Source organism: Mesoplodon densirostris, chromosome 4, assembly GCF_025265405.1.
Source record: "Mesoplodon densirostris isolate mMesDen1 chromosome 4, mMesDen1 primary haplotype, whole genome shotgun sequence".
NCBI lineage: Eukaryota > Metazoa > Chordata > Mammalia > Artiodactyla > Ziphiidae > Mesoplodon > Mesoplodon densirostris.
In genome coordinates, this window is record NC_082664.1 from 169,745,680 (window position 1) to 169,758,153 (window position 12,474).

Below are 12,474 nucleotides of genomic sequence, written 5' to 3' on the forward strand. Positions count from 1 at the left end.
AGAAATAAAGACTTCCTTTCATATTGCTAAACTTTGTAATAATGGTAATCAACATTTTAGTCACAGGATAGAAAGGCAAAATGCACAGAAAATGTCCATTGACTTTGGATTCTGAACAATAGGTAATCCTACTTATATGCAAATCTATTAATATTTCCTGGATACAGTCAATAAAATATGCAGGTCTATAACCTGTAGAGAGGCACTGTGTGTGACACAGAAATTGTACTTGAAAAACATTTCCTTTACCAGGAAAGGCAAAAATACTAAAGAACATTAATGCATGAGCACAACTCATTGGGGGAAGAAGGTATATTAGCCTAAATTTGTTAACCATCGATTCTGAAAGATACCGCTAGGGAGAAATGTGAGACCACTTGGCCCAGAGTAAGCTTTAAGGGGGAAAAACATGGTCTTATTTGTTTACTTTCATAAACCTTGCTTTCATTTAAATAAGATATTAAATTAAACTTGAATCTTTTAATTGAAATTTAATTGGATATTAAAAGTTAACTGGAATAAAGTGATAAAGTGAGGTGGAGGACAGCTAGCTGCTAAATATATTTTATTGCTTTTAAAACCAATGTTATATTTTAATCCATCTTATTTTGGGTTGTTATATAGCCTGAGAAAAGTATTTTTGTAATTTGAATCCTATCCTTTAGAATGAAATATACCACTGAAATATAAAAAAGCACATTCTACATTTTGTTCACATCGGACAAGATCTTTTCATATATGATTTTGGTCATATTTGTTAGCAATAAGTAAGCATTTAACTTTTGAAGTTGAATTTGTAAATACAGACAAATATTTACTATTCCAATGAACTTGAATTTTCTTGATCTTGATTTTTAAAATAAATAAAGACTGTAGAGTCTAATTATAATAAGTCATTTTAGAAAATTAAAATAAATGTATTTTAAGTTAAAATTATAACAGTGTACTTTTCTCACAGCTCTTAAGAGTCATATAATAATTTACTGAAGTCTCCATCTTGCAATCTCAGTAAGAAAGTTTAGTATTACATCATATAACCTAAGACCTGCTCTCACTGTCCTAGAAATTTACTCGTAAAATATCAAAAGCTATTCCTGTTATAGTTAAGGCATTAGTAGACAATTACTGGTCTTAAGATTTGTGCACCTTAAAATTTTTTCTGTTATAACTTTGACTTTTCTCTTCCAGATGATACCAAGATAGCTCTACATCTAAAAGATAATGGAGGTAGGAACTGATATTTTTCTTTCATAAAAATTTTCAGCTATTTCATCTATTTAAATATGGAAGGGACTTGTGGACTTCTGAATATAGAGTAAGGTTATATTTCTTTCCCTGTTGGTATGTAACATAGGAAGAATTCAGCGGTTGGCTTGAAAAGTCAAATTGTTTCAATAGTGGAATGAAACTCTAATCTTTGTATTTGCCTGTAAAACTCCAAGACACCAATGACCAATTATAAAGTGAAAATGTATCCACACATCTTGCTATGCCTTGTTGCTGTAGTCCTAGGTTTATTAGTTGCACATGTGACTATCAAGGCTTTGAAAGATATTGACTAAAAATTTAAAAATAGTTCTTTTCCTATTAAATTATGTTAGTTCATATTTATATGTGCGGCTCTATCATAGAATGCCGGATTTCATAAAAGAGATGTGTTATTAGTAATTGTTTATTCAGCTCAGGAAAGGGGTTTCCTCTTCTTAGCAGCATCTCTTACATAAACGTGGGTACACTGTGACACTGACCTAGACACAATTTCACTTTTGCAGCCCCAGATGATATCCTAAGTCAGAATCCAATATATACATTGTACAGGATGTTTTTCTTTATAACTGTAGAGAATAGTTCCTAAATTACTCAGTCTAGGTCAAGTAACAATTACTTCTCTGTTTTCTTAGGTTACTATATATCTATATCTATATCTTAGATCAGTCCACTTAAAAGAGAAGCTGCTTAGCCTCTTCATATATATCATTATTACATCGTTTGTCCCTTGTCTTTCTTCTGTAGCAAAGTGTTTTATTTCATTAATCTCTTATTCATTATTGTATTAATGCAGTAAGTGGATAGCTTCACAGATGACCATTTGCCACATATACACGCTAGAAATAAAATCCTGGTGCTTGAAGGGACTTTATCAATCCCCTAGTTCAAAATTTCTCAGAGCAGGATGTTAGTGAACCTAAGTCCTCATGTTGGGGTTACCTCATTTTGAGAGAGGGTATATAATATGAGATGAATGAAATGGAGGAGGGGTACCCAGAGGCTTCTGTTGTATTTGTTACATTTAATTCTTAACATGGGTAGTGGTTACATGTGTGTTTGTTATATTATTCTCCATGCTGTCTTTTCTTTTTTTTTCTTTAATATGACTAAAATATTCCATAATGCTAACAGAAAGAACAAAAGATTCATGTGATCAAATAGGTATGAGATACTCTGGGTGAAAGAAAATGAAAGAGATTTATTTTCTGGAAAACTGTTTAAAACTTTACTGTTCGTTCGTGAATTCATTCATTTATTCCTACCTAGTGCCTGCTAATTGCAAGGGATTGTTACATGCTTGCTGCTATGGTGGTGGAAAAGGTGTAGACAAATTCCCTGCTTTCAGAGAGCATAGATTCTAAAGAAATTTCAAGATGGTAATAAAGATTTAGTACCTGGCATTTCTCTGCTATTTGATCATAAAAACTTTTTACAAATAGCATCTCCATGACAGTGTTTTGTGGAATACATTTTGCAAAATAGTTTTCTAGAATATTACCAATTATCCCAAGGAAAATCCCTAGTTTTGTTTAATGCAGCAAGGAATCATAAAACTTTGAAGATTTTCTTAATGCAATGCATTATAACTATCTTATGATGCTGAGACATCAAGTTAAGTAAATTCCAAGATTGAAATGGAGGACTTCTTTTCTGTCATACTAGAAAAGTTGACTGTTGGATTTTCAGATGATATTTAGATCATTAATATGCATCAAGTACCCATTAGAATTCCAAACTATCACAATAAGACTTAAACATGTCTATACATTGGAACTCTTTTCACAGCTAGGTTTGTTTGTAAAGCACTTTTCCTAAAAGTGCAGTTAGAGCAGACCAACCTGACCAGTGTTAAGACAAATGTCCCTGTCAAAGAGTACTTAAGGGATATCACACATTACTTTTTACAGCAACTTTATTAAGATAACCTGCTGTCATTGCTTTTTATTTTATGGAATATGGAGATGTAGGAAGGATTGCCAATTTAAATCCAACTTCGTTCGTTAATTAAACATGTTGAAAACAGAATTCAGCATCGTTCTCCTCCTCCCCCCTCCAGCTTAACATTTTTGCAAGACTGAGGTAATAATGAAAAAGGATGCCTAATTTAAATGTTTTCTCACATTTATTGAGAATTTTTTTCAGTGCAAGCTAAGACATTTTTATAAATTGCTATGTATTATTGCAAAGAAATTCAGCACATTTTCTTTCTCGATTTAATTGGCTGTTCTTAAAACCATTTTAATTTAGAGGTCTGTATTTTCTAGAAAAGAAAGTGACATTTTTCAAAGCAATCAATGTGTAGCTAGACTCTGCCTTTACATACATCATCTTCTTTAGATATTGGATTACCTTGGCTCTGAGTCTTCCTGGGATATTTCTTTGAGTTAAAGTAGTTGATTTTCTTAGTGGAATCCATAGCTGACATGATTATATATTCACTTTCCAGGAGATTTTCCTTCATCTTTGATATGAAAACATAATATACTTCTGTGCAGCTGGACACCAAAGGAACACAACAGGGATTCTCATTCACAGGATGCAAACTGAGTTCCAGTCTGCTAAATCACTCTTGATAAATCTCAGTTGTGCATTGTGTTTCCTCCTACATTTAGATTAGGTCTAGGTAGAGCCTCTGCAAATTTCAAGCTAGTCGTTTGATTGGAGAAGTTTCATTAGCCTTCAGGGTTGAGTGAAAATTCTAAGCTCTGTAAATAGTTTGGAGAAAAGAAACTGAAAAAATCTTAAAAAAGAGAATGATTCCTAAGGAGTGCAGGTCCCCTTAGTAAGATATAGCATTGATTTACCATGGTAAATGGCTGAATACAAAAACTCAGCAGAACTAATATAAAGATAGCATTTTATCTCCAATTGAAATATTCCTACTCGCATGTTTATAATATTAAGTTTAGAGTAATACAGATGTCTAATTAAGTAGCATTTCTGCTCCCTTATTTATGTGAAGGACTGGAGAGGAGGAGGAGGAGGAAGTAGGAGGAAGAAATGAAGGAGGAGAAGGTGGGGGAGGGGGGAAGAAAAGAGAAAAGAAGAGGAAAGACACTCTTTCCTATGTTCCAAGCTCAGTTCCAAATGCTGTACGTATATTAACTCATTTAATTCACACAATACCCCTCTAATTGGTCCTACTTGTATTTCTATTTTATAGCTGAGGAAACGAAGGTACAGAAAAGTAAGTTTACCTGGCTAGTACGTGGCAGAGCTGGGATGTGAATTTATTTAGTCTGGATGTGGATCCCAGGTCCTTGGCGGCCTCACAGCATGGCTGCTCCCTTGCAGTTGAGGCCTCTTAGACGCTTCACAGGGGAGATGCCGCTGTAAGGAGTTTTACTCACACCTACTATAACTGATTATACTTAGAAGTATTTGGAAATGAAATATCCTCTTCCCGTGTAATTATACATTAGTTTCCATTTTAACCTTTCTTTGAAAAACAGTGCATTCATTCTCCTGTGTCATTGAGTCGTGTCTGAAGCACTGGCCTGTGTTCTGCAAACTACAGGGTTACTCTGTGTTTATGATCAAAAACTAAATTCTTTCAGCCTTCTAGGTTTCTCGAGAAATTCAGGTTTAATTCTCCATTAAGGGGTTCCTAGAAAGTATTCTTTAAATATATGTATTTCTGTGGATAATGGTTATTAGCACTTAAAACTACACCTTCCTTGGGTTTTCAAATTCTGGCAAAAGCTTTTTTAAGAGTCGCATTTTTAAGGAATTACCTAGCTATATATTTTAGCAAGTACAGCTATTGAATGCCTTCTTTGGCATTTAATTAGTTGCTTCCAAATGACACTCACCACCTAAATAGAAATGTAAATGTCTTCAAAATGCAAACTGGATAAAATTATATTTAGGGCTGGCTGAAAAAGGTTTGCAAGTTGAATCAATGGCAAAGTCTTTTAAATGAGAAGTGAAATCTTCAACCAGATTCAGCTCAATTTAGCAAATTGAGTTGTACCATTCTGCTACACTGCAGATGTTAAAATTATTTCAAGCTCTAAAATCCTGCGATTGATTTTATTATTTGAAATTTGTTGACTGAGATGTATCAGAGTACCAAAAACTGCATTCTCTCTTGGTTCCTCTGAAGGTTCTTTCCTTTGATAAAATTAAGTTTCTTTTAAAAATATATTTGAATGTAAGTTCTTAATTGCTAATGATATTAAAAGTATTGACACTTCAGACAGCATTGTTGTGTCATGCAGGTGGCACTGTGTTTGTCATTTCTTCTTATTGCTAGGAAGTCTACTAAACTTGGATTCTGAAAGGCTGTGTGCTTGAGTTGGAAGTTGGGGTTTTCATCGAAGGGATGCTGAAATAACTACATTAAGCAGTTTGCAGAACATGATTAAGTTAATTCTGGGGTACAAATCTGCAAAGTGATTGATTTCAAAGAGCTAATACAGAAATACTTTGAATGAACTACAGAATGACTGGCCTAAATTCTGATTCTGTTGTGTTTAGTTTTCTATTTCTGAAAATATAAGACTTTTCATCCAAAGATAAAATGTTAGAACATTATTCTGACTTATTCACTAGACTACCTCTAAGGTTGTATTTTTATTACCTAGTCTGTAGCAACTGATCAAGTGTCTAGTGTTTCATTTATCATTCAGTCGAATTATTTTTTGACTTTAATACATAAATCATTAAAGTAACATATCATTCACTTGTTTCCCTACCTTCCCTTGCTACTTTTTTTTCATCTACTTTCCCATAGATCACAGTCTTGTAAGCAAAGGGAAACTGTTATTACCTTTTGACAGACTATTGAATATCTAGCACTTTCTGTTTCTAAAACTGTAAAGTATCTTGGCATTTGGTTTTATCTTTTGCTCTGTTTGGCTACTTTTCATGATAGAACTAACTGTAATAAAGTGTATATGTGCCATAATAGTGAAATTTTCTTATATTTCAGAATATTATTTCGAATGTTCCCTAGGATTAAGAATTTCTCTCATAAAATTTTGTCCGGAGTAGTGATTTTCAACTTTACATGTACATGGGAATCATCCAGTTATTCTCATCTAATTTTATTATTCTGGCTCATAAAACCCCAGTGCTCAGACTGTTCTCCATACCACTTAAATCTCAGCCTAGGGAGCTGGGACCAGGGCATCAATACTTTTTAAACCCTCAGGTGATTCCCACGTAAAGTTCAGTTGAGAACGAGTGGTCTGATGCAACTCTTCATAAATATTAAAAAGCATCGGAATCACTGGAGGAAGAGAGAGTCTTGTTAAAATGCATTTTCTGCTTTAGTAGTTCCAGGGTGGAGCCCAAATCTTTGCAGTGCCTTTCTAACAAATTCTCAGATAATGCAGAAACCACCAGTTCACAGACCACACTGAGTATCAAGAATTGCGTGAATTCTTGATTTCTTTCTGCCAGAATCCCCCAAATAAGAATGACATTTCTTACATTGAATCCACCCGTTGTTCCTTACCTTTACCTCATGACTCCTCTAAAGCAACACTTTAATTGGTGGCAACAAGAAATTACCCCTGTCTACACATCGAGAATGTGTCTTGCTCAGCAGAGGCAAGGGACCCAGAAGCATTACGTTTGTTATAGCTCACTTTTAGTATAGTATGTGAAAATTAGTCCATTTTAGCAGTTACAAATTTATTTATTTTAGTAAAAGTTACATTTTCTTTCTTTTTTTTTTTTTTTTTTTTTTTGCGGTACGCGGGCCTCTCATTGCTGTGGCCTCTCCCATTGTGGAGCACAGGCTCCGGATGCACAGGCTCAGTGGCCATGGCTCACGGGCCCAGCCGCTCCGCAGCATGTGGGACCTTCCCGGACCGGGGCACGAACCTGTGTCCCCTGCATCAGCAGGCGGACTCTCAACCACTGCGCCACCAGGAAAGCCCCCTCTAAGAGTTTTATAGTGTCCAGTCTTACATTTAGGTCTGTAATCCATTTTGAGTTTATTTTTGTGTATGGTGTTAGGAAGTGTTCTAATTTCATTCTTTTACATGTAGCTGTCCAGTTTTCCCAGCACCACTTATTGAAGAGACTGTCTTTTCTCCATTGTATATCCTTGCCTCCTTTGTCATAGATTAGTTGACCATAGGTGCGTGGGTTTATCTCTGGGCTTTCTATCCCATTCCATTGATCTATGTTTCCGTTTTTGTGCCAGTACCATATTGTCTTGATTACTGTAGCTTTGTAGTGTAGTCTGAAGTCAGGGAGTCTGATTCCTCCAGCTCTGTTTTTTTCCCTTAAGGCTGCTTTGGCTATTCGGGGTCTTTTGTGTCTCCATACAAATTTTGAAATTTTTTGTTCTAGTTCTGTTAAAAATGCCAGTGGTAATTTGATAGGGATTGCATTGAATCTGTAGACTGCTTTTGGTAGTATAGTCATTTTCACAATTTTGATTCTTCCAATCCAAGAACATGGTATTTATATCTTTCCATCTGTTGGTATCATCTTTAATTTCTTTCATCAGTATCTTATAGTTTTCTGCATACAGGTCTTTTGTCTCACTAGGTAGGTTTATTCCTAGGTATTTTATTCTTTTTGCTGCAATGGTAAATGGGAGTGCCTTAATTTCTCTTTCAGATTTTTCATCATTAGTGTATAAGAATGCAAGAGATTTCTGTGCATTAATTTTGTATCCTGCAACTTTCCCAAATTCATTGATTAGCTCTAGTAGTTTTCTGGTGGCATCTTTAGGATTCTCTATGTATAGTATCATGTCATCTGCAAACAGTGACACTTTTACTTCTTCTTTTCCAATTTGTATTCCTTTTATTTCTTTTTCTTCTCTGATTGCCATGGCTAGGGCTTCCAAAGCTATGTTGAATAATAGTGGTGAGAGTGGACATCCTTGTCTTGTTCCTGATCTTAGAGGAAATGCTTTCAATTTTTCACCATTGAGAATGGTATTGGCTGTGGGTTTGTGGTATATGGCCCTTATTATGTTGAGGTAGGTTCCCTCTATGCCCACTTTCTGGAGAGTTTTTATCATAAATGGGTGTTGAATTTTGTCAAAAGCTTTTCCTGTGTCTATTGAGATGATCATATGGTTTTTCTTCTTCAATTTGTTAATATGGTGTATCACATTGATTGACTTGCATATATTGAAGAATCCTTGCATCCCTGGGATAAATGCCACTTGATCATGGTGTATGATCCTTTTAATGTGTTGTTGTATTCTGTTTGCTAGTATTTTGTTGAGGATTTTTGCATTTATATTCATCAGTGATATTGGTCTGTAATATTCTTTTTTGTGGTATCTTTGTCTGGTTTTGGTATTAGGGTGATGGTGGCCTCATAGAATGAGTTTGGGAGTATTCCTTCCTCTGCAATTTTTTGGAAGAGTTTGAGAAGGATGGGTGTTAGCTCTTCTCTAAATGTTTGGTAGAATTCACCTGTGAAGCCATCTGGTTCTGGACTTTTGCTTGTTGGAAGATTTTTAATCACAGTTTCAATTTCATTACCTGTGACTGGTCTGTTCATATTTTCTGTTTCTTCCTGGTTCAGTCTTGGAAGGTTATACCTTTCTAAGAATGTGTGATCTGGACCATTTTTAAACTCCTTATTGAATTTATTACAGTACTGCTTCTGTTTTATGTTTTGGTCCTTTGGCCACGAGGCATGTGGGATCCCAGCTCCCTGACCAGGGATCAAACCCGCACCCCCTGCATAAGAAGGCAAAGTCTCAACTACTGGACTACCAGGGAGGTCCCATAATTTTTTTTAGTTAGACAAAGAAATAGAAAAAAATAGGAAGAATGTGGATTTAACCTATATTATCAACCATCTTGGTCTAGTTGCTATATATAGAACACTGTTCTGAACTATAGTATATAGATTTTCTTCCAAGTATACATGAAATAATTGCCAAGATAGACCATATGTTGAACCATAAAAATGTCTTAAATTTCAAAAGATTGAAGTCTTATAGACTATGTTCTCTGACTAGAAAAGAATCAAATGAGGATCAGAAGCAACAGATATCAAACAAATCCCCAAAGTTGTGAAAAGTAAAACCACTTCTAAATACTATGGAGAGCAAATAAGAAATCCTGGGCTTCCCTGGCGGCGCAGTGGTTGAGATTCCGCCTGCCGATGCAGGGGACACGGGTTCGTGCCCCAGCCCGGGAAGATCCCACATGCTGCAGAGCAGCTGGGCCCATGAGCCATGGCCACTGAGCCTGTGTGTCCAGAGCCTGTGCTCCGCAATGGGAGAGGCCACAACAGTGAGAGGCCCGCGTACCGCAAAAAAAAAAAAAAAATCCTAAGGAAAATTACACAATATTTCAATTGAATGATAATGTTGTAGATACAATATACCAAAATTTGTAGGATTCTACTAAAAATACTAAGGAGAAAATTTACTATTTGAAAGAAAGAACACTTAAAATTAATGATCCAAGCTTCCAGTTTAAGAAGATGAGCAAATTAAGCCAAAAATAAGTAGAAAGAAGGAAATAAGAACAGAAAAAATGAAATAGAAAATAGACAAACAATAAATGATATGAACAAAATCAAAAGGTGGTTCTTTGAAAAGTTCAGTAAATTTAATAGCCCCTAAGGAGACTGATCAAAAATTTGATAAATTAGACTTCATCAAAATTGAAAACTTTTATTCCTCAAAAGCTCTGTTAAGAAAATGAAAAAGCAGTCATATACAGGAGAAAATATTTGTAATATACATATATTACAAAGGACTTGTATCAAGAATTCCTGTAAATTAATAATAGAAAAAGACAACCAAAACTTCAATATGATACCATTTCACAGTCATGATAATGTTAAAACTAAAAATACATTAACACCAATACTGATGAGTATATGGTGCCTTGGAACTTTCCTACACTGCTGATCAGAGTGTGGTATAGTACAACCACTGGATAACTGTTTGGCAGTTTCTTATCAAGTTAAATATATATGTTCCTTTGAGCGAGAAATTCTACTTCTATGTGTTTATCTAAGAGAAAACATATCCACAAAAATATTGTAGAAGAATATTCATAGCAACTGTATTCATAATTGCTAATAATTAAAAACAGTCCAGATGTTTGTCAGTAAACAAATTGAACATTTCATACAATGGATTACTATTCAGCAGAAAAAAAGAACAAAGTGCTGATACATTAAATGATGTAGATACAACTTTAAATCATTAGTTTAGACAAAAGAAGTCAGGTATGAAAGAGTACATATAGTCTGATTTAATTTATGTGAAATTCGATACAGATGAAATGAATCTACAGTAAGAAGCACAGTGGTTGTGGGGAAAGGGAATTTTCTGAAGGCATGGAGATGTTCTATATCTTGGTTTGGCTGATGATTACTTTGGTATATAAAAGTTATCAAAATTTATCGATTTGTACACTTAAGATCTGTGCATTTCAAGGATGCAAATTTTACCTTAGTGAAAAAAAGAAAGACAATAGAGAAATTTTGATACCCTTCTCATAAACTAGATAGTTTTTTTTAATTCTCATGAAGAAAATTTTCCAAGCTTCTTAAAATTCTTAATGAAAGAGAGCAAAAAGTCTTATATTTAGCAAACAAGCTTCTCTAATTAGTAAGCATAAAATTTAATGCTTCTGATTACTTGATTCATGTTTTGCTTTAAGTTATTCTTAGAATCTTCCCATGCAGTTGCTAATAATGATAAAATTATCTAGCAATTATTGGGCTGTTACTATACACCAGGCACTCTTCTAAGGGCTTTGCATGTTTCTCTCATTAATCCTTAGAGTACCCTATGAAGACAGTAGTACTATAATCCCATTTTACGCATGAAGTATCTTACGCATGAAATATCAGAAGCACGGGATTTAAGTAATCTGTCTGGGGTCACATGTCTGTAAGGGATGTAGCTGGGCTCTACCACCAAACACTCTGCTGTCAGAGCACATGCTGCTCCCCATTGCCATTCTGTCCTACAACCTGGGAGGGCTGCTCCAGATGTGGCACTGAACCCGGAGGAAGAGTCCTCTTCACCCTGTACCTGTCAAAGCAGAAAGACAGATGCGTGTCCAAACCACGTAGCTAATGTGGAGCCTTAGAACCTGCACTCCTCTTAATCATTGCTCTACTACCAGATCAGTATGAGACGTTCTTGAAATTATTCATAGCAATGGGATCCTTTCTCTCACTGAAGCTTAAGTGCATGTTGAATGAAAACAAGGACATTATGTAGCCATTTGCCTGCCATTCTCCCTCTCTTAAAGCAGTCCAAGATCTCAGCAAACACAGGCAGCGCCAATTGCCAGTTCATAGTGAGAATGAGCCTTATGGGTCCTCTGATCCCATCCCCCGACACTTTGAGACCCAAACCCCTGCAACTATAAGAGTCATAGGAGTGCTGCATACCCACAGTGTGGGACCATTTTACAAAACTGATTTGGTGGAAAAGATTAGGCTGAGACGAGTGCTCACCTGCTGGAGTAACCATATTCTATCCCACATTCAAAGTGTGGAACTTCGGATGCCAGGAAACTTGATATTCCAGGACCTAAGGGGCAGACAGTTGTGGTAAACACAATTTTACAGCATCCTTCCTCCCAAGCAGGCTAGCTGACTTTGTCCCCATTAGAGGCATTATCTGAGCCATGTTGTGACAGTACTGATGCTAAGCAATAAACTATAAATACCCTGCAAAACTGGTCCTCAGGGGTTTCAGTTTTTTCTTTCTACTCTTGATATACATGCACATTTTATTAGTTCTGGTAACCCAAGTTTTTTTCCCAGTTTCCGATTCTGTCTTTTTCAGATACACAGCACATTCATCTAGTCCTGCCTGGGAGATTCCATACATCAAACCACAACAAATAACAAAAGGATTGTGTGGTTGTTAAGAGCATCAAGGACTGTTTCAATCCTGAGGTCCCCACAAGGGCCAAATTGTTATCTCCAGCAACTAAATTAATCCATGCTTTCTTACGAAGCACAAAGGTTCTCGTTAATTTTAAGCATAAACTCAGGTGCCAAAGACCTTGAGATTGGTTTCATATTCAGCAGTTTTCAGAAGAAGTTGCCTATAGATAATCACGGAAAGGTTGATTTTATTTAGACAACCTACTGAATCACAGCAGCTTGGCTTTTGTTTTTCAGATAGTGGCTGCAGGCTCTTTGTAGCATGGCCATGTCACAGCTGCTGCTGGGCTCTGGGAAGAGACAGTTAAACTCATAAGGACCTTGGTGGCCTGTTTTCCTACAGAGGGGTAT

General features: G+C 35.7%; 1 protein-coding gene across 1 annotated transcript in view; it reads left to right on the forward strand.

Moving 5' to 3' along the window:
• Nucleotides 1-12,474, forward strand: part of PLXDC2 (plexin domain containing 2) — a 401,022-nt gene that overhangs the window by 341,768 nt on the left and 46,780 nt on the right. Inside the window, exon 13 of the mRNA XM_060095440.1 lies at nucleotides 1,189-1,227. Within this exon, the coding sequence (XP_059951423.1) occupies nucleotides 1,189-1,227 (39 nt within the window). The remainder of the gene's footprint in view (nucleotides 1-1,188; nucleotides 1,228-12,474) is intronic.